Source organism: Pipistrellus hanaki (genome assembly GCF_964339955.1).
Source record: "Pipistrellus hanaki genome assembly, chromosome: 16".
Taxonomy (NCBI): domain Eukaryota; kingdom Metazoa; phylum Chordata; class Mammalia; order Chiroptera; family Vespertilionidae; genus Pipistrellus; species Pipistrellus hanaki.
Genome location: NC_140518.1, coordinates 16807306 through 16830060, shown reverse-complemented (window position 1 = coordinate 16830060; position 22755 = coordinate 16807306). Strand labels below are relative to the sequence as shown.

The window sequence follows — 22755 nt, the reverse complement described above, 5'->3', positions numbered from 1 at the left end:
AATAACAGGCACATAGATCAATGAAACAAAACTGAGATCCCAGAAATTGAAAATTGAACTAAGCCTTTATGCTCAATTAATATTTGACAAAGGAGGCAAGAACATACAATGGAGTCAAGACAGTCTCTTCAATAAACGGTTTTGGGGAAATTGGACAGATACATGCAAAAAAAAAAAAAAAAAAGAAAAAGAAAAAGAAAGAAAGAAAGAAAGAAAGAAAAGAAAAGAAAAGAGAAGAAAGAAGCTAGACCACCATACACAAGAATAAACTCAAATTGGATAAAGACTTAAATATAAGTCATTAAATCATAAAACTACTAGAAGAAACCACAGGCAGCAAAATCTCAGACATGTCTTGTAGTGATATGTTTATATGCATCTAGGGCAAAGAAAACTAAGGAGAAAATAAATAGGACTACATCAAAATAAAAAGCTTCTGCACAGCAAAAGAAACCATCAACAAAACAAAAAGGGAAGCCCACTGTATGGGAGAACATATTTGGCAATGATACATCTAATAAAGGGTTAATATCCAAAAAATATAAGGAACTCATACAACTTAACAAAAGGAAAACAAGTAATCAAAAGAAAAATGGGCAAAGGACTCCAAAGTGGACCTACAGATGGCCAAGAAATGTATGAAAAAATGCTCAAAGTCACTGATCATCAGAGAGATGCAAATTAAAATGACAATGAGGTATCATCTCACATCTGTCAAAATGGCTACCATCAACAAATAACAAGTGCTGGCAAGGATGTGGAGAAAAGGGAACCCTAGTACACTGCTGGTGGGAATGCAGACTGGTGCAGCCATTCGGAAAACAGTATGGAGTTTCCACAAAAAATTAAATATGGGACTGCCATTTGATTCAGTGATCCTACTTCTAGAAATATATCCCAAGAAACCGGAAACACCATTAACAAAAAACAAACAAACAAAAAACGGAAACACCAATCAGAAAGAATGTATGAAAAGAGCTCCAAACTTGTGAACTGAAAGAAAAGCCCTGGGCCCTTTGCCTTTCAAGGATATGGTGGTACGTCAAAAGGCAAAGTTTGTGGTGAATGAGAGCAGCTAAATTGAGGTTAGACTGTGTTTGTAACTTGGAATAAAAAAAAAAAAGAGGAATGTATGTACCCCTATGTTCATAGCAGCACAATTTACAATAGCTAAGATCTGAAAACAGCTCAAGTGCCCCTCAGTAGATGAGCGGATAAAATAGCTGTGGTACATTTACACCATGGAATATTATGCAGCAGTAAAAAAAGAAGTATCTTTTACCCTTTGAGACAGCAGGGAGGGACCTGGAGAGTATTATGCTAAGCAAAATAAACTAGTCAGAGAAAATCAAGTATCACATGATCTCACTCATCTATGGAATCTAAGGAACAAAATAAACTGTTGAACAAATAGGTCAGAGAAAGAAGCACGGAACAGACTGTGGAATCTCTGTAGTTTGGTTGTAATTTTGATGTGGTTGTGAGAGGATGCGAGGACATTTGCCTACCCGGCCGTCATAACTAGAAACCTCTCCATTTCCCCTTTAAGGAGAAAAATAAATGTAGAATCGTGGGGTAGAAGGGCGGATTTAAAGGAAAGCCTGTTTGCCTTGGAATCCCCCAACAGTCCACAGCACATAGTCGTTTATTAGGTGAATGTTCCTTGAGTAAATGCAGGAAAGAACGAGAAGGAAGGGAGGGCCTGCGAGGAGTGGTAAGGGGGAAGTGGGGCGCGGAAGGCGGAGAAGGCCCAGGGGAACTTTGTCGGATGCAGACGCCAGGTCCTGCCCACGTAAACAGAATTAAAGTGGGAGAAGCACAGCCAGTGGAATTTTGCTTAAAGTTCCCCAAGTGCGAGGAATGTGCACCCATGGGAAAGAATACCCCCAAAAAACCCAGTGGACAGGGAGAAACCGGGGCGTGGAGAGCCACGCGCAGGCGCCCTGGCCGGGCCCGGAGCCTAAGCCAAGGGGGCACCAGGACGCAGGCGCGCGCGCTGCCGCCGTTGGGGCGGCGTCTACAACGCACCGCCCTGCGCGGGGCCGCGGAGCGCGGGGCGGGGCGTGATGATGGCATCGCGTAAGAGGGCGTTGTGAGAGGCTTGTTTGTGTGGTGACCCAGTGGCCTAATGGATAAGGCATCAGCCTCCGGAGCTGGGGATTGTGGGTTCGAGTCCCATCTGGGTCGCATAGAGTTTTCTTTTGGTGGAAGGAAAAAGGCAATGATTCACTGAAATCAGTAAAAAATAGACTGAAATGTGGTTATTTCGGTCTCTGCAGCGGCCTCGGAGAGGATTGTCTTGACAAATGAGGAAACGCATCTCCGTGTTCTAAAAATATTGCAATCGAGGTTTTGTAAGTGGAAGCCAAGGAGTGATCCAAAAGTGGGGTTTTTCCATTTTGCTTAACTTCTTTAAAAGAAAAAAGCCGACTGGACAGACAGATGGCTCCATTCCTTTTTCTGTCTGCCTTCTCAAGGTGAGCTTCACCAGGGGCCGCCACACATGCAACACTTTCTCCTCATCCTTGTCCCGAGGGGTATGTGAGCAGATCCAACTGTGCTGGCTCCAAACATTTATTTCAAGTGCTAAGTTGAGTTCATAAAAAAGCAATTGTGCTGTAACAACACACAAATATAATGGGCATGATTTATAGTTTCTGTCTCTAAACTATTATGAACAATAAATTTGCAGTTAAAACAGTGCAAAAACAGTTTTGGGGTTGGGGAAAGTCTCCGTGTCTATGTTTTATTTGCAAATTTGTGTGATGAAAGAAAACCAGAATTTAAGCGTTTCAGGCCTGGTCAGTTTGACCAGCTTGAAAAAGTTTAAACTCTTCTTACAGAACTTGTATAGGAAGAGCATCACTGAGTTAACTCCTACTCTTGAAACAAAACTACTGCCCTGTTTCCCCAAAATAAGACAGTGTCTTATATTAATTTTTTCTCCCAAAGTTGCGCTAGGTCTTTTTTTCAGGGGATGTCTTATCTTTCCATGCGCTAGGTCTTATTTTCGGAGGATGTCTTATTTTCAGGGAAACACGGTATACACTAAATGCATGCAGTGTCCTAAATTTGGGCCTGAAAAAGAAAAAGGGCACTAATGGGAAAACTAGTGGAATCAGAACACAGTCTGAAGTTGGGTTACCAGTAATGTACTAGTGTTGACAAATGTGCATGGTATATTTCAGCTGTTTCCTATTTTATTTCATTGTACTTACTTCCTTTGTGATGTTGACTAGAGTAAAGGTGACCCCCATGCCAAGTGTGCGAACACCAGTCTCCACTTGGCCCACAGGCTACAGTAGCAATACAATCAATTTTGCAGACATCCTGGAGGGGCAGATACAAGGTCGTATCTATCCAGTTGGATGAGCTGCTGGCAGGATGCAATCAGAGCTTCAGGCAACGTGGTTCTGCTGGCATTTGACATCTTCACAGGTGACTTTCCATGCCTTGAACCAAGGCATGTTAGCACTTGACTCCAGCATGTTGTCACCACCCCAGCCAGAAACTGGCATAAATGTCACTGTGTCAGGGTAGCCCATTTCCTTTATGTGGGTGCTGACTTCCGTAATATTTTTCTCATATCTCTAATGGCTATAGGGCAGCTCAGTGGAATCCATTTTGTTAACACCAAAGGGAAGAGTAGGCTCAAGATGCTTTCAAACATAATTCGGGGGATGCTCAAGGTACGCAGGGATCCTTGCTGAGTCTAGGGCCCAATCCTGGGAAGCCCAACATCACTAAGGGAGCAGGTGGGCACGTGAGGAGACAAACAATGGCAGAACCACAAAACGTTGGAATTCATGCTTAGTTTATAGTATGTCCCCAGTAGCAATATATGACGACAGCCCCAATTATATGGAGAAACTCATTTTCCCCACAGAAAGGTATGTTATACCTATAATCAAAGATAGAATCCTTAATAAATGAAAGAATATGGCAAACTTCAGATACTTAAAGTCTTTGCATACATTTCTCCTTTCCGTTTTGACTGACTCCGATAAATATCATGTGTTTACCAAGATCATGCTTCATTTTTAATTGTAGGCTATTCTACTTTTCAGTTAAAAAAGGACTATCAACGTGTATTACACATGAAGAAAAGTCACATTTCATGCGTACAGTTCAATTATGTTCACGAACTCAACACACTTGTGGAGCCGGCACCCAGGTCAAGAAATGGGGCGTTAGTCACTGCAGAAGCCCCCAATCACTCCACCCAATCACTACCCCCTCCGAGGGTGACCAGGAGCTTTGTTCCTAACAGCATTGTTTAATTTTGCTTGGTTTTTTTTTAATACTAGATCACTGTGGAATTTTAATTTTAAACTCTTGGATACATACAAATATTTACTAGTAGTGTATTAGTTCAAAATTTCAAAACTCATTTTAGAATTTCAGAAATACACCAGGATTAATATTAAAATACAATCCGATACTATTAATATTCTGAATTGTCAAACTTTACCCTTACCGGGTTGCAGTATGAAACATACATTAAAGTTGCCATTTTTCTCCACTCCTCTTGGAAATCGCATAAAAGCAACAAGGGGGATGAGAAGCAGAAGCACAAACACCATCGATGAAACCAGGAGATATCTGAAATTCCTCAAATAAAAGGGAACGCTACTAAAAGCAATGAGGAGCAATGGAGGCAGAAGATGCTTTAGCCTCGGATCTTAGGAAAGGCCAGCAGAGGGCGCTTCTCCAAAGGGAAGGTCAGACTCCTAGGACCTAGAGGTCACCATAATCCCTAGTTTGCAAGGACAAGACTGCGTGTGGACAGCGCCTGCTCCTCACAGGGACAGGCCCGTGTGCTGGGTGTGGATTTGCTGTCCTTGCTTGCAGGGCTTCTGGGCGCATCACCACTCCTGGGTGGAGACATTGCCAGTTTTTCCTTACCGGTGATCTGGGACTCAGTAGTTGCAGAGGTCCCGGAGCCCAAGGGAGAACTATTTAAACTGGGACACACACTGTCATGGTTCCATTCATGGGAGGCTGAGGCTGCCCGATGACCAGGGCACTCTTCATGGTGCTCAATCAATAGACAGAGAAGGGGGCATTGTTTATATCACCCCAAAAGCTATATTTTGAAGACCCCACCCAAATCTTTTCTTTAAAATGTAGTTTTATTGATTTCAGAGAGGAAGGGAGAAGGAGAGAGAGACTGAAACATCAATGATGACAGAAAATCATTGACCTGCTGCGCCCTTGCACCTAGCCCTGCCCCACATGTGCCCTTGGCTGGAATCAAAGCCAGGACCCTTTGGTCCGCAGGCCAACACCCTATCCTCTGAGCCAAACCAACTAGCGCAGCAGGTCTCAATATCTTACTGCTACAGGCCGAGGGCTTCAGTTCCTTGCTATGTGGGCCTCCCGGAGGCTGCTGGAGTGTCTGCCCTACATGGCAGCTGGCTTTCCCCAGAGCAAATGCTTTAAAAGGAAGAAAGAAGGCATGCCCAAGATGAGAGTTCAGTCTATCTGTAATCTCATTTTTTTTAAACCTTTTTAAAAAAAAAAAAATATTTTATTGATTTTTTACAGAGAGGAAGAGAGAGGGATAGAGAGTTAGAAACATCAATGAGAGAGAATCATCGATCAGCTGCCTCTTTCACACCCCCCACTGGGAATGTGCCTGCAACCAAGGTACATGCCCTTGACTGGAATCGAACCCGTGACCTTTCAGTCTGCAGGCCGACACTCTATCCACTGAGCAAAACCAGTTTCGGCTGTAATCTCATTTTGGGAATACATATCACTTCTCCCATATGCTGTTTGCCAGATTAGTCCTGCTACAATGTGGGTGGAGACACGGGGTGGGGGGAGTGTGAATATCAGGAATCGAGGATCATTGGGGGCCAGCCATTTGGAGACTGGTTACCACCAACTGGGTTTGTAATTATTTTTAAACTAGAAAATATAAAGTACATAGGACAAAAAAAAAAGTTAACATTTGGCAAAAACTGGGTCATACTTAAACAGTGTTCATTATATTATTCTCAATAATTTTCAGAATGTAAATTAATTATTAATCTTTTGTAATAAAAATATCTCCCCTGATTGCCAGATGGGAGGGGGGGTTGGGAGGCTTAGTGAAAAAGGTGAAGGAATTAATAAGTACAAATTGGCAGTTACAAAATAGTCATAAGGATGTAAAGTACAGCATAGGGAATATAGTCAATAACATTGTGGTAATTTTGTATAGAGCCAGGTGGGTACTAGACTTATTGGGGTGATCACTTCATGTTATATAAATGCCTAACACTGTTGTACACCTGAAACTAATATAAAATTGAATGTCAACTGTAATTGAAAAATAACAAATATTAAAAATAAAATAAAAAATGCTTGGAGGAAGAATATACTTCAAATGATGATGACAAAGAATTGTGAAGACAGTATCAAAAAACAGCTAGGCATTCTCACAAAAGTACAAAAGAGATGGTCCTTGTGAATCAGGGAACTTCAGAAGTGAGCAGACGCAAATGAAAGAACAATAGGAAGAACCAAAATAGGAGTTAACTAATAATAATTCCTTAGTATTAAATCCTTATTGGAAGGAGCCAACGCAGAGATGATACTACTGAAAACAAACTCAGTGACATAATGTACAATTCAAGAACCTCTCCTAGAATGAAAAGGAAAAAGAGATAAAAATGATTAGAGAAAAAATACAATATATAAAAGACACAATCCGATCATCAATATTAAGGAAGTCACAGTAGAATAGAAATATTTCTCAGATTCCTAAGTAAAAATAGTGTGGGTGTACAGATAAATATAGCTCAAAATTCTTGGAGGGAATCAAGTCTTTAGTCACTTGAAAATGGAACATTTGAGGTGTTCTCTACTAATGAGTTATACCACTAAAACAAAGATGATGACTTGACATTATTCAACAAAGTTTGGAAAGTTCTCATCAATTCAGTAAAAAATTAAATAAATATTTGAGAGGAAGAGGCAAAATATCATTATTTATAGAGTATATGTTTTTTTGTGTTTTTTTTTTAAACTGGGAAAACCCAAGGGAATCAATTGAAAATAGTTTGGACTATTTTTGGATAATGCACAAATTGGGGTATAAACAGTAAGTATAGATATACACACAAATCCATCCTTTTTCTATATACCCCAAAAAAACCAGTTAGAAAATATAAAGGGAAAAGAGATCTTTCCAAATTGCATTAAAAATATAGAATACTCAGGAAATACATTTAACAAGACAAATGTAGAGCTTAGATGAAGAAAATGATAATATTCTGACAGAGGGAAAAGAAGACTCAAAGAAATGTAGATATTCTATCTTCATGGACAGAAAGACAATACAGAAAATCTGTCAAATCCTTTACAAGTTAATCTATACATGTAATGCAAATTCAATGAAACCAACAGGAACCTTAAATTTAGCAGAATAATCCTAAAGTTGCTAAGACCGGTTTGGCTCAATGGATAGAGCGTCGGCTTGGGGACTGAAGGGACCCGTGTTCGATTCCGGACAAGGGCCTGTACCTTGGTTGCGGGCATATCCCCAGAAGGGGGTGTGCAAGAGGCAGCTGATTGATGACTCTCTCATTGATGTTTCTAGCTTTCTATCTCTCTCCCTTCCTCTCTGTACAAAATCAATAAAATATATTAAAAAAAAAAAAAAAAAAGAATAATCCTAAAGTTAACTTGAAAGAAAAACAAACACTATCATATCAAAAATGAATTTTTCAAAGAAATATCTATAATAATAAAAGGGTAATATGCTAATTAGACCCGACAGCCTAATGACCTTCCGGACAACCTTTCAGATGAAGCTGGGGCTGAGAGGGCCGAACCCCTTGCATGAATTTCGTGCATTGGGCCTCTAGTATGTTATAACATGATAACTATAACCATGCCCCATTGTGGGCAAATATGTCAATGATTTTTAATCTATTTCATCTCATGGCACATATAAACTAATTACTAGCATTCTGTGGCACATCAAAAAATATTTTTTTTGCCAATCTGACAAAAAAAAATAGGTATAATTTTCATTCATTTACATTGGGCGGCTATTGTTGTATTGATTGTTGTCATTTTTTTTACTTGACAATCTGAGGGAAGACAGGTCAACGCCTGTAGTTAAGTAGTCAGGTATGCATGTTTTAAAAATTCTTGTGGCACGCTGGCTGAAAATCGCTGCTTTATGTTAAGGGTGACATCTCAATGATGGGAAAGGATGAATTTATTTGCCAATTGGGTTAGACAACTTCCTAGTTATTTGAGAAAAAAATAAAATTAGATTCTTACCTCATTCTACATACCAAAATAAATTCCAGATGGAATCGTGATTTTACTACAAGCACTAGAAAAATATAGCTTTATATATATATTTTTGAGATGGAGAAAGGCTTTCTAAGCATGACAAAAACGCCAGGGACATTGTTAGACAAGAGATTGATGGATTTTACTATGCGAAATGTAAACGTTCTCTGGCCAAAAAAATCGCTAAGAAGTTACAAGTCAAATGAAATTCCGTGAGGAAATATTTGCAATATATACAGGGTGGGTCAAAAGTAGGTGTTGTGAGTTCTCGATACATAGAATTTATTCTTGTATTATTATTTAGTAATTATTGTATTATTTTCTGAATAAACAACTGTAAACCTACTTTTGCTCCGTGCTGTGTAATGGACAAAGAGTTAAAATTCTTGGACTATACATAGTTCTTAAACTCATAAAGGACAATATGAACATCCTAATAAACAGACAAGGAATATGAACAGGAAATTAAAGGAAATCCAAATGGCCAATAAATCTACAAAAAAAGTGTACAATATCACCCACAATGAAAAAAGGGGGAAAAAAAGGAATTAAAGAGAAACTTTTTAAAAAAAACCTCTTCAGGGTGAAAAAGGTGGAGGGAGTAAGAAGTACAAATTGGTAGTTACAGAATACTCACGGGGATGTAAAGTACAGCTTAGGGAATATAGTCAATAATATTGCAATAATGATATATGGTGCCAGGTGGGTACTAGACTTATCCCAGGGAAGCACTGTGTAAATTATGTAAATGTCTACCACGATGCTAGACACCTGAAACTCATATAAAACAATAGTGAGTGGCAACTGTAATTGAAAAAATATTTTTATAAGAATGTACATGGAAATTAAAAAGAAAAAAAAAACCTCTTCAGAACAGCAAGGATCTCAAATACTGACGTTTCCGATCCCAACGTGGGGAAAGAGGCATTGGTGCAGGCCTGCACTGAGCGCTGCTCGGTGGACACTGATAAAGCACGTCTGGGTCCCGCTCCGCAACACGCAGCAAAAGTACTGAAGTATCATATCCTTCGACTCAGCAATTCCATGTTTAGGAATTCAGTCAATAAAAATGTTTATGGAATTCTGCTTATTGAAATGGAGAGATGCGGACAAATCATTAAAATAAATTAAAAAAACACACACACACATCGCCCTGGCCGGTTAGAACGTTGGCCTGCACACCAAAGGGTCAAGGGTTTGATTCCCAGTCAAGGGCAGGTAACTGCAGGCTCTACCCCCAACCCAGGTGCAGGAGGCAACCAATCGATGTGTCTCTTGTCTTTTACACATCTATGTTTCTTGCTGTCTCTGTCTCTGTGTTTCTCTTTCAGTCTCTTCCTTCCTCTCTCTCAAATCAATAATAAATATGTATATACCATGATACCACTTTTACAGAAAGAAATTATGATACATATATTTACATTTACATATATGTGTAGAAAAAGTCTGAAAATGCACACCAGAATTTTTATAATAGTTTTTTCTAGACAAATAGATTTACATTTTTTATTTTTTCTTATCTGTAATATGCAATTGTGGAATGAATATGTATTACTTGTATAAATTTAAGCTTTTATAAACTACATGACATCTTTTTAAAAAATACATATTTTTATTGATTTCAGAGAGGAAGAGAGAAGGAGAGAGAAATAGAAACATCAATGATGAGAGAGAATCACTGATTGGCTGCCTCCTGCACACCCCCTACTGGAGATGGAGCCTGCAGGCTGGGCATATGCCCTTGACCAAAATCAAACCCGGGACCCTTCAGCCCACAGGCCAATGCTCTATCCACTGAGCCAAATCAACTAGGGCATGCTGGGATATGACATCTTTGACTATATAAACTAATACCACTTCTTATTTAAGATATCAAAAATTAGTAAGTCAAACTCTAGAAAACTTTAGCATCAGACTCCCTTCCCCCAGTATTCTTTCTAGTCAAGACCTACTCCATAGATTAGTTTTTTTGTTTTTTAAAATATAGTTTACTGATTTTCTACAGAGAGGAAGGGAGAGGAATAGAATTAGAAACATTGATCAGTTGCCTCCTGCACACCCCCCACTGGGGATGTGCCCACAACCAAGGTACATGCCCTTGACCGGAATTGAACCTGGGACCTTTGAGTCCACAGGCCGACGTTCTATCCACTGAGCCAAACAGATTTTGGCTCCATAGGTTAGTTTTGCCTATTTTTGAACCTTATAAAAAGGAAATTGGACTTTTTTTTTATTTGTCATCATCTTTATGAGATTCGTCTCTATTGTGCTTTTGTAATTGTAGCTCATTTATTTTCACTGCTGTGTTAGCAATGAATATAAATCATGATCTGCAGCCAACAGTCATTTGGGGACAGTGAGGGTTGTCACAGCTGGAGGCAGGGTGCTGTTGGTATGCGATGGGTAAGGCCGGGCATTCTGGTCAAAGCCCTACAACACACAGCAAAGAACCATCTGCCCCAAATGCCGACAGTACCTGCTCTACGGTATTCCACCGCGTCCCTCCAGGGCCAGCCAGTTCTCTGGTGATGGAGACACAGAAACTTTCACAATGGCAAAAACTGAGAGCAGCCTAAAACATTCCCAACTACGGTTCGAAAGAGAACGTGTTATGCAGTTTGGAGATTTCACGTGTACCAAGAGTTTGTAATGACATTTTGATGACGTTTTAACTAAATAAAAACTGGCCACAAACTGGGGGTTCTCACGACCCCCCTCAGATTTGACGGTTCTCTACAATGGCTCACAGAATCCAGGAAGGTGCTGCACTTACGACCACAGTTTTTTTGCAAAGGATGCAGATCTGGAGCAGCCAAAGGAGAGACAGAGACGGGGAGGTCTGGGAGGGCCCAATGGCAAGGCTTCCTCGTCCTCTCTGCATGGAACAGGGCGAGCGCCTCCCCAGCACACCACCGGGCTCACCGAGCGCCCCGACTGTTCGCTGGGGTGTGTTGGTAGGCAGGATGGGTGAATCACTGCCCACCCGAGTGCTCCCGATCTCCAGCCTCTCTCCCCTCCTTGGAGGCCCAGGTGGCTCCCAGCCTTGGCCATTGAATTGCATGGCTGTTCTTTGTGGTCCCCGCTCCCATCAAAGGGCTCTCTCCCAGAGTCCCCCCATTAGCATAAACTCCGGGGCGATCCAGGAAGCTCCTGAATAACAAAGACACCTCTATCACTTGGGAAATTCCAAGGGTTTCAGGAGCTCCATGCCAGGAAGCTGGCACACACTTCCTTATACAACGCATAGGAGACGCTCAACAAATATTTGCTGAGCAGAGAGATATAGTCAAAACACCAGAAACTGGCAGGAGGGAGGAAGGCTCTTGGAATCTGCTACCCGCCACACACACACACACACACACACACACGCACGCACACACACACACACACACACACACACACCTATTATGGAGATGGACACATGAGGCGAAGAGAAACCAATACTGTTAAACATTCCAATCATATGACAAACTCCTCTCGCCCTGGCTTATCTTACCGAGCATCGTGATGCTAATGTGGCTCCCCCCCCCCCCCCCCCGTGGCCTGTTTATAGGAAGAGAATGTTAGCCAGGCCGCCATGAGCATGATTTCTTGTGAATTAATAAGTGCCATTCTGGCGTACACAGATCAGCCTCCGAGCTCTGGAGCCTCCCACCGTTTGTGTGGTTCAGAAGTTGCCAGCCAGATGCTGCCCAGCCTGGACCCTCCAGGCCCGTGCCACCTGGGAGCCAGGCCGCCGGGCTCTGCCCCTGGGTGCAGGGCGTGGGCTCTGGGGCATTCACAGCATTCCTGCAGCAGAGGAGTTTCTGGAACACCCCACACTGCGTCTGCGTGACTCGAATGTCATCTCCGGCAGGTATGTCTGAGATGTGGGTGGAACTGAGAAAGCGGAAGCCTAGTTCGTTTTATTTCACTTAGAGAAAGAACATGTGAAAGAGGGGGAGCTAAGGATGTAGCTTCACTCGGCCCACAGAAGCACCAAGAATGTCACCGTGTTTACGGGGTCCCGGCCGGAGGCTGGAGACGCTGACTGGTGTTCTCAAGCCTCGCAGGGGCTGGGGAGATTGAGTCCTCCCCTAAAACCTGAGTGAGGAGCACTGGCCTGCCTCCAGCTGTAATTCAATGTGGTGCTCACAACACAACCTTCTGCCGAAACCGGTTTCGCTCAGTGGATAGAGCGTCAGCCTGTGGACTAAAGGGTTCTGGGTTCGATTCCGGTCAAGGGCACGTACCTTGTTTGTGGGCACATCCCCAGTTGGGGGTGTGCAGGAGGCGGCTGATCGATGATTCTCTCTCATTGATGTTTCTAACTCTCTGTCCCTCTCTCTTCCTCTCTGTGAAAAATCAATAAAATATATTTAAAAAACCAAAAACCACAACTTTCTGATGCATCATTAGACCTCAGAACCACCTTTCCCATAGCCTCTCCATTGCACATTCAGGTTTATATACTGCTTTTCCCGAGTTTGGCTAACAGGAGTCAATCCCGTGCATCTGGCCCATTGCCGTCCTCCGGGTTACAAGCTGCTGAGGAAAGTTGAGAACCAGACGACAGGACACGGGGACGCCCTCCACCATCCTGCCAGCCGGTGGCCAGACACGCACTCCTCTCTAAGGACCACCTTTACCGCGCCGTGTGCCGCAAACCACACCAGGCCTCATTCGGGACCCATCGGCCAGCACCCCTGCAGGATGCTCTCCCGAGAGCCCCCGGCGGCCAGGAGCTCAGGGTCACCGCCCTGCAGTCGGCTTTCTTGGAGACCTCGGCTGCTGCCATATTTTCCTCAACCCAAGTCAAACCTGCCACGGTTCTAACCTTCCTAACCTTACCTACGGTTCTCTCACCAAACAACCAGCGTCCTGTGGTCTCAGCTGCCGATCCCGTGTTCCTCGGAAAGAACTTACCAGCCCTCTCCCCACGCCACTGTTCTCCTTCTAGCTTTCCGGTGTCTTTCTGGAAAACTCGACCCCCCCCAAGTCTGGTCAGTCCACTGGCACCATTTATTTCGGAGACACAAGATATCAGTGCAGCAGCAGTTGGCCGTTTCTCCCAGCCGTTGCAGCTCAGTGCTGGCTCAGGTGCTTCGGGAAAACGCCTTCATCTCGGTGCATTTCCCCTTGCTTTTGGGGTGAAGCCACTGAAGGCAGAGCCACGGGGGGCAGGCGGGGGGTTTGGGACGGGGGGCCTGGCTCTGCCCTCGGTGAATATTGTTTTTTTCCGGTGCACTCTGAGGAAGAGGCTCCTTGGCCCGGGCCCGTTCCAGAATCCAGCCCCGAGAGCGAGTCCCCTTCCTCCAGGAGATGGCCCTCCCGAGAGGCCTGGGGAGGGTCTGCCCACCTCTGTCCCCAGCACCTGGCGGGGACAGGCCCGGCGAGTCCTGCCAGCTGATGCCCGTTTCCATGCGGGTGTGCGGAGCAAGAGGAACAGCTACTTTGCGGATGGCTTTCTTCCTTCTGGTTCTGGAATACAAACATGGTATATGTAGTAACATCGTTTAACCAGACCCAGGACGTGGAGACTTGTTTCTCTTGGAACCCCTGACACATTCTGCGAGCAACTTTGTCATCTGAGACCGCCCTGTCGCGGCCCGGGCTGTCGGAGGCGCTGATGTGCCTGCCTATGGGCTGGAGACTCCATCCAGAAAACACGTCCTGTCTCTCAGGCTCCCCACCCTGTCCCTCACCCCTGGACACCCTCTCCTCTCCTCTCCTCCGGCCAGCCCTCCTCTCCCTCCCCGCAGCCCGGCCGCAGACCCATGGGCTTTAAGGCTTTAAGGCTGAGGCTGGAGCTATCGCTGCTCGGAGGCCGCAGGAGGCACGTCCGCAGGGACGAGTGGGGGCGGCCACGTGCTGTCCCCCGAGGCCGGGAGCACTCCCCGGCTCCCTGCTGCTCCATGGCCTGTCCAGTGAGTGATCCCGCTTCCCCACAGGCTGCCTCTCATTAGCATGAAGGGGGGTGGGGGTGCGGGGCAGGGGAGGGTGGGGTGGGGGGAGAGAGACAGCAGAAAGCCCTGGCTGGGTTTTCAGAGCCTGGGAACCGCGTCTGCAGAAATGACAGCCAGAGCCTTCTGGCTCCTCTGCTTGATCATCGGATCGGCTCCTGACGCCCCAGGGGCGGAGGGAAAAGGTAAGATCGGCGAGCTGCGGAGCCCTGGGAGAGGTATGGGTCCCGGTGCGCGGGGGAGCTGGGGAGGGGGCGCGGGGAAGGGAGAGGCGAGGAAGGGGCCAGAGTTTGCAGGAGAGGAGACTCCGGGTCCGGGTCCCCAAGATGCAGTGTGTCTTGGCAGCCTTTTCCGAAAGAAGCCAGTTGAGCTACCGAAAGGATCTGGAGCGAGCCGGGCGGGCTGCAGGGAGCGCTGCATGCTCAGCAGCCGCCCCTGCCCGGAGCCCGGAGCCCGGAGCCGGGACGGTGCCCGCGGGGTCCCCGCGCCCCCAGAGCGCGGGTCTGACCTGAGGGAACCCCCCGGGGGCCGGGGGCCGGGGGCGAAGAGACCAAAACCCCCACCTTCCTCCCCTCTCCCCGCGGCCCCAAGGACCGGCCCGGCACACCTGAGCTTAAAAACGCGCCATTCCAGGCGCGGTATGAACCTAAGTTACGGGGGAATGCAGAAATCAGGACTTTTTTTTTCTTCTTTTTTTTTTTGGTGGGAGATGGTTTGTTGGAGTCGCTATCTCTGGGAAAAGGGCTTCCGCACCTCCCAGGGCATTTTTTATTTTATTTTTATTATTATTATTTTTTTTACTTTGGGCTATTTTTCCACATCGGATGACTTCAGTGGCATGATTTAACCCAACTATCAGACCATCTTTCCCATGACAACAGATGGTGTCAGCCAGGGGGAGCGGCGGGGAGGTCAGCAGTGGACAGTGGGGAACTGGATCGCCACCAGGACTTTGCTCAGCTGTGTGTGTGGGACCGAGCCGGCCGCGATGAGTCAGAACCAGCCTCTTTGCAAAGACACGAGCGATCCCCAGCTATTAGGGCCGGGGGAAAGCTGATGGTAAAGGAGATTAACCGTTTGGCAAGATAAGTCACTTTAAATGAGGTGTTGCAAGAAAGAGCTGCAAACGGGGCAGACCCAAGCTCTCCGGTGCAAGAGGAGAGAAACGCTGAAAACCAGCCGGTCCAAACGACAGAGACAGAGAAACATAAAGACGGGCCCTCCAGCCTGCGGGGAGGGCGCTGGGACCCAGGCAGGCGGGCAGCTGACGATGACATTGTGTAACTGGGCATGGAAAGTTGCCCGGCTTCCGAGTTGGCTGAAGTTTGCTCACCCATCTGGCTGGAGCCCTGGGGAATATCATTAATACTTTTTTTTAAAAGTTTGTTTGCATGCCATACTATTTAGGAGGTTTTTTGTTGTTGTTGTTGTTGTTTTTTTTTTTTTTCTCCACCATCCAGGGAGGGGAAATTGTAGGCAATGTGTGTGCTTTTATACCTCACCAGGGGCCTCTGCCTCCCAGCGAGGCTTTAAAAACCTCTTCGCTGCCGTTTACCAGGCAGGGGGTGTCCAAGAAGCCAGATAAAAAAAATCCACTCACACAGGCTGGGTTCTGGAGACCGAGATGACAGTGCAAACACGGATGGGAAAACCAAACAGCCGTGTTGTCAGGGGCGCTGACACAATTGGGAGAACCTGCAGCAGGAGGCCTCGCCCCCCGGGGTTCGCTCGCGGTACTTTCTCAGCAAACTGTCGGCGGCCAGAAGGCGGATGTTTATACTCGCGTTAGAGAAAGGGCAGCAGGAGCTTGTTCGTTCTCCAGCCACAGCTGTCAATTACGTTCAGTCCTAGAGAACAAACAGGGGGTTGTCACTGCAAACGCTATCGATCTGGGAAGGTTCCTTAAAAAAGAAACGGCATGCTCCGCCGTGGGGAGAAAGTTTCCTTAGCCGGCCTCATGCTTGGAGGGCAAGACCCTCGTCCCCCTCTCCCTTGGGGGCCCAGGAAGCGGACTGAGGCTGAGGCTTCCCTCCGCTGCCCCCCGGGCGCCTTCCTCCCGCCCTCCCTCCTCCTTCCTCCGCTCCGGGCCGCCGGGCCTCCCCGCCTCCTCTCGCAGGTGCTCGCTGAGTGTGCACAGCCCCCCTCTCCTCTCCTCTCCCCTCCCGGCCCGGTCCTCGCTCTCCCCATCGGCCTGTCCCCCTCCCCTGCCAGCCGCCCGCCCTCAGCTCCGGCCTCTCCTCTGTTCCCACAGCCTCGCCGCCCCGCGACCGCAACCCCGACCCCGGCGGCGGCGGCGGCGGCCCGAGCGCGGAGGAGGAGCCGCCGGCCCCGCGGACACAGCCGGCCCCCGAGGCCGCTGCGCCCGCCTGGCCCGACCCGCGGCGCCGGAAGCCCCCGCCGGCCGCCGAGAACCCGACCGGCTTCCGGGAGGCCGCGCGCCCGCCCGCCGGCCCGCCGGGCCCGCGCCTCCCGCAGGCGGAGAACCGCGCGTCGTCGCGCCGCGCGCCCGCGGAGGCCCCGCCCCGCGCGCGCGCCCGCGTCCTGCGCTTCCCCGCCGCGCGCCCGCCCGCGCGCGCCCACGACGGCCTGGCTCACCCCAACCGGCCGCGCGCCGCCGCGCCGCCCGCGCTCCCCGCGCCGCCGCCGCCGCCGCGCCGGAACCGGTCCCGGGGCGACGCGGAGCCCGGCGCCGAGCCCTGCGCGCACGGCTGCCGCGTGGAGCTGGACGAGCGCGAGTCCTTCTGCGCCAGCGAGTTCGGTGAGCCCGCCGCGCCCCGCCGCGCCCCCGGCCGCCCCGCGAGCCCTTCCGAGCCCAGAGCGCTCGGCGATGCGCGTCGACACCCCCAACCCCCGGGGAAACCCACCCACCCGGCCCCGCAGGCCCCAGGCCCGTGCGGACGGTGCCTTGGTTTGTGATAAACGCCCCGGGGAAAGAGAGAGGAGGCGAGGCTGATGCATTTGTCCAGACTCTGTGGTGTTGTTTTTTGAAGCAGCAGTGAACGGCATCGTGCACGATGTGGACGTGGTGGGCCCGGGCATCCAGCTGGTGACGCTGCTGGTGGACCGGGACGGGCTGTACAAGATGAACCGCCTGTACATCACCCCGGACGGCTTTTTCTTCCGCGTCCACCTCTTAGCCCTGGACTCCTCCAGCTGCAACAAGACATGCCCAGAGTTGAAACCCGGTACTGAAGCCGATCCGGCCCCTTTTTTTAGGTGTCCTTTTATGTACATCACCACCTGGAACGTGGGTGCCACAACTCGGGCCACTCCAGCATCTTTGGGGCGAGGGGTATTCTAAGACTAATGGAATTTGGACGACAGGTGTTATTTTGACCACTGTTCATTTAAGCTCCAACAATCACACTCCCCCCCCCCCCCCCCCCCAAGGAATAGCAGGGATTGGCACAAAGCAGGCACTCAGTATTAGTTGACAAATTGAGTGCATGATTGGAAACCCCGTTGCCAGAGTTCATACGGGGCTCTGTTTAAACTGCGGTTAGAACCGTTCTTGAGGTTTGGGACACCGATACCCTCTCCCCTGTCTTTCTAGAGATGGGCTCTGGCAAAATCCTGTTGATACATTGTGATTTGGACCCTCGTTCTCTCGAGTGCTTACGGGTGGATTATCTGGTTCTCTTCTAAAGGTCATTATTAGACTGTTTCCACCAGATGTCTGAGGTCCAAAATAATGGAGCAAGACAATAGATTCAAGCTTTGTCGTTTCTTAAGGATCTTACATTTTCTTAGTGTTTCATGGCATTGAAAAGACACCATGAATTCATACCTTTTCCTTCCCCCCCAGGCAGCAGGTATATTGTGATGGGCCACATCTACCATAAGAGGCGGCAGCTCCCTACAGCTCTGCTCCAGGTCCTAAGAGGGCGGCTCCGGCCAGGAGATGGACTGCTCCAGAGCAGCAGCAGCTATGTGAAAAGGTTTAACCGAAAAAGGGATGTGCAAGTTCAAGGTGCAATTCACACCCAATGCATTTGAACTTACCATCCCAGCATGTCTGGATCATAAGAGACTTGGAATTGATCAAGACAGGAGAGGTCTATCTTCATGTAATCATGTAATCCCTGCCCCTAAAAACCTGTGTTTTGTGTGAAGGGCCATTGTAATGGGACCTTCCTTTACAATAGGGCACATGGCTCTTTTTTATGAACTAGTTGCATAGTTCCAACTCTAATCGTGAAGTTTGTCATCTTCTTATTTACAAGATGCTTCTTAAATGTATGCTTCTGAGCTCGGTGGCAGAGTTATTCTTAGTGCTGGTCATGCACCTGGCTACTGACCTGTCCCATTAACAGATCACTGCTTCATGCTGTTTATTTTTAATTATTTTAATTTAAATACATTCTCAGTAGAAATCGTTCACACAAAAAACATTTCCTTGATTTTATATACAACGTTGAATAGTTTATATCACGTATCAAACCAAATGGCATACCTACAGCATCACATTTTAAGTTCTGTACATAACAGTAAGTGCACTAGTCAAAGACATGTATGGTGTCATATAGATCAAACATATGGGTCAGAGCCCCAAGACACGTTAGGAAGTTTTACACTTAAAGGGCTTACTTCAAGCAAAATATTACTCAAACAAGTGTTTCTGATGTACCAAAGTGTAAGATAGCTTATTTTCATGCCTCCCTGCTCCTAAAACCTATGTTTTGTACAGAAACTGTGAGCTATCCCAATGCTAAACATAGTCAGGGTGTATCTGATGTCATTTTTCTATTAAGACCAAATATCATGTTGGTTTTGTAAAGCAGTAAACCTTGCCTTGAAATCAGATCTTGGATGCACCTGGGTTTTCTTTTTTAGCCTCACTGAGCCCCCAAACTCCCTCAAACATACTCAACAAACCCCAGAACTGATACTCGACAGCTTGCAAGCACGTGAATTTTAAACATTTTTCCAGTGGGGATAAAAAAAAAGTTTAACCATTAGCTAATTTCATACTGGTTTTTACTTGAACCCACAAAAATATTAACAATTTTACCCCCAGAAGATCAAGCTGTACTTCAGTTCATTTGAAACACTGACGCTGGTAACCCATGGGTGAGATTACTGCCTAAAGGAAGATCAAAAGGAACTGCACTTGAGAGGAGACAGCCTATTTGGCTCGAAAGGACATGCATGCAGTGAGCTCAAGAAGTGTGTAGCTGCAGGGGCACACAGGCTCAGTGGCTGGGCGGCACTGCCAGACACCAGGACAGGACCCTCAGACAGTTGAGGGAAGCAAGTAGCAATAGCCTAGAGAGTGGTCGGCAAACTGCGGTTTGCTGCTCTGTTGACTAATGAGTTTGCCAACCACTGGCCTAAGACATAACATCTGAGTGTGATGGGAGATACGGCTACCTTATTTGTCCCAAGCATGGGCAGAGAGGTAAAATAAAGGCCGAGAGGTTCTATTCATCTGTGGTGAAAGCATTACTGGAAAAAAAATTTTTTTTAGAGAATTTTTCCCAAAGTGAGTCTTGCCCGACCATCTTAGAAATCCTGCTGGAAAGGCTGAGAACCAACTGTGTTCCTACACCATCTGCTCGCAGTAGAGTATGCAGTGAATGAGGAGCTTCTGGGTTAGTTTTAGGATAAAAATGAACTCAGACGTAAGTAGCAGCAGTCATAAAAACCAAAGCTGAATTTTAAATGTCAAGGCTCAGTGGTAGTTTTGAGCAACACGATGGGAAAAAACAATGGCCAGATAGAGAAATGATTGGTTGGATGGTCAGATGTTAGAGCATAAAGTTATAAATATGATCTGGCTTAGAAGTGGGGGGGAGGGGGGAAATCACTTTTGCAGAGCCTTAAGGTTAGGGTTTGATTAGACTGATTTGAGAGTACTACTTTCTGAGTTTTGGAAGCACAAAATGTCCCAGAACTGTGCCCTGTGTGATGCTAGAAGGCCATCCAGTTAGTACATACACCGAGGCCAGCTTCTTAGGGACTTCCTCTTAAAATCAAGGCCATCATTTAAGACCAGCTTTGCAATGGCAAGAATGAGGCTCAAATGAGTTAGAGCGGTGGTGGGCATGGGGATGGGCACAGGAGACTGAGTTCAAGGGGAAAAAAGACTTTTCTTTTGGTAACACACTTTTTTTGATACTAGCTTTTTACCTAAAAACTGACCTATAATACACCAATTCAATTTCAGGAACAGGACTTTATAATTTAAAAAACACAGCCTAGTTCTTCAGCTAAATTTGGTCCCAATTGGATCAATTTTTAGATTTAAAAGCCTTTTGTGCTATTTTATTCTAAGTAAATAGAAGGATCTCATAATATCTCAAATTATTATAGCCCTGGCGAGGTGACTGTTGGTTGGAGTGTCGCCCCCTACACCACAAAGGTTGCAGGTTCGATTCCCAATCGGGGCACATATAGAAGGTAACCAACTGATGTTTCTCTTTCTCCCTCTTTCTCTAAAATCAAAACATCCTTGGGTGAGGATTGAAAAAAATTAAGACGACTTCTCAGTGGGCTCTAAGTACATCTAAGGCATGACTTTGCCTGTGAGATACCATTCTCATTTTAAGGGCTCCAAATCTGAGGCTTCCAGCTCACAGCCTCAGTCACAGAGTGAGTCCTGCAGTGACCACAGAGTGCTGTGTCGCTCAGTCTGCAAGTGCAGATTTGAAAGGTCACCAGGTTGGCTCTTTAGTAACATCAGAAATACACAAAATGCAGGGAGTCTGCCGAATACAAATGAACAAGGACAGGGAAAGAACTTTTATTTGTAGATTACAAACCACAGCAACTGTCAGTGTCTCTAAAAACCACTCCAGGCCACTTGATATATAAAATGGTAACTTTCACTTTAGAAAATATCTCTAAAAGTCCACAACTTTTTAAAAAACCGACCTATTGCAGAACATTAACTAAAACAAAATCCTGCAGAATTTGGATAGGAGCAAAAAAAAGCGTTTATCAATATTATGAAAATACTTTTCCTGAAACAGTCTCAAGGATTGTGAATTTGGCAGATGAAACATAACAAGCATTGAAAATACCTTTAGCCAAAGAAATCTATTGATGTAAAATAAATATATTTACAAATCCAAAAACTGGGTAGAAAAAATCCTAACTGTCACAAATGAGCATTTTACTACCTGGATTATTAGGGGTGGGGGGAATAGCTGTAATATGTATATTTTACCGAACAGCAGAAGCTTGTCAAAGAATAATCATAAAAAAGCTTTTGAAACTCCTTGTGTTATAAGAATGTATGCTTTTCAAAAATTACCTTTGGAAGACTAAACTCTGTAGTTGATAAAAACCATAAAATGGCTATGTGTATGTATTTATATATGGTGACAGAAATTACAAAAGGCTTTATAATATTAAATACACATATGAAATTAACATCTCCCTGGTCAGAGGATCCCCATAAAATGTGCCTTTTTTGCACAATTTGGCAATGCCAACAGCTACAGAAAATATATCAACCAACCAACCAACCAACCACTGTTTCATTAGAAACTGCACCAAATCCAATGTCAAAAACATTACTTTATTTTTCTAGGATGAAATGTCCTATTACGTACAAAAAGAATTGCTGTTTAGAATTTACCACAATCTGTTAAAAACATAGCAATCTATTGCCTACAGGTAGGAAAGTTCTTGCCGCAACAAGTTTTCAATGGTTAAGCCCATATATATCTATATCTCTCTCTATACGAATAAATAGTACAGAAATACTAATGTGATGAGATGCAGAATAATTTTGTAATTCATTAAAACGTAGGATTCTTGCATCAGCAGAGTGCATACAACATGTAACATTTTTCAAAAGTGAAAGGACAAAATAACCTATATTGGATTACTTCCATGTTAATATTTTAACAAAAACGGTTTCCATGTTTCATATTGAGCATTAGTCTCTCTAGTTTGTAAGCATAAGTGTAAGTGGCATTTTTATGTACAAAAAGCAATGGGCTTCATTAGACAAAATTAACCCAGAATAACCTGTACACCTGAGCCTGGAATAAGAAAGAACTGGGAACTGGAGCAACATCTTTCTTTCAAGAAGCAAAGGTCTGGGAAAGGTTTTGCATAGCAGGGTGATATTAAACAGAAGGAAACTTTTTAAAAACATTAATTCCACAACGTGGTGGGGGCAAAGATAGCATGAGTTAGTGCAAAATCTAGTAAAATTTTTGCGAAGCTGCATACGCCAACCATGGCAGGTGTTCTAGAAGCTGCTATTACGGTGCCTTGGTACAACTGTGAAGTTAGAACACGGAAAGGAGAAACATGCAAATGTACCCTCCTCCACGGCTTCCATTTCCCACCCTGCTGCGTACCCTACCTTTCTTATGTGGGAAAAAGAAAGAATCCAAACAACTCAACCAACCAGCAAAAATATACAAAACCGGAGGATGCCATCTAAAAAAATGCCCTCCACCTAAGTAGCTATCTGTGACTGAGAATTTGCCTCGTGGCATAACGTACAGATGAAGGCAATGTGTGTGAGCCACACTACCTTTTTTATTAGTCCGACCAACTG

At 45.8% G+C, this 22755-nt stretch overlaps 1 protein-coding gene across 2 annotated transcripts; it reads left to right on the top strand.

Moving 5' to 3' along the window:
- The first annotated feature begins 12074 nt into the window (after positions 1-12074).
- On the top strand, positions 12075-19040 carry LOC311611718 (UPF0450 protein C17orf58). Of its 2 annotated transcripts, none has more exons than XM_084864163.1 (4): positions 12075-12151; positions 16489-16995; positions 17231-17422; positions 18043-19040. In XM_084864163.1, the coding sequence occupies exons 1-4, from the start codon at positions 12136-12138 to the stop codon at positions 18231-18233; spliced, it is 906 nt and encodes a 301-aa protein (XP_084720289.1). In that variant the 5' UTR covers positions 12075-12135; the 3' UTR covers positions 18234-19040. The 2 variants fall into 2 exon arrangements, with proteins under 2 accessions (XP_084720289.1, XP_084720288.1); XM_084864162.1 differs by lacking the exon at positions 12075-12151 and adding an exon at positions 14275-14422.
- Positions 19041-22755: the final 3715 nt, after the last annotated feature.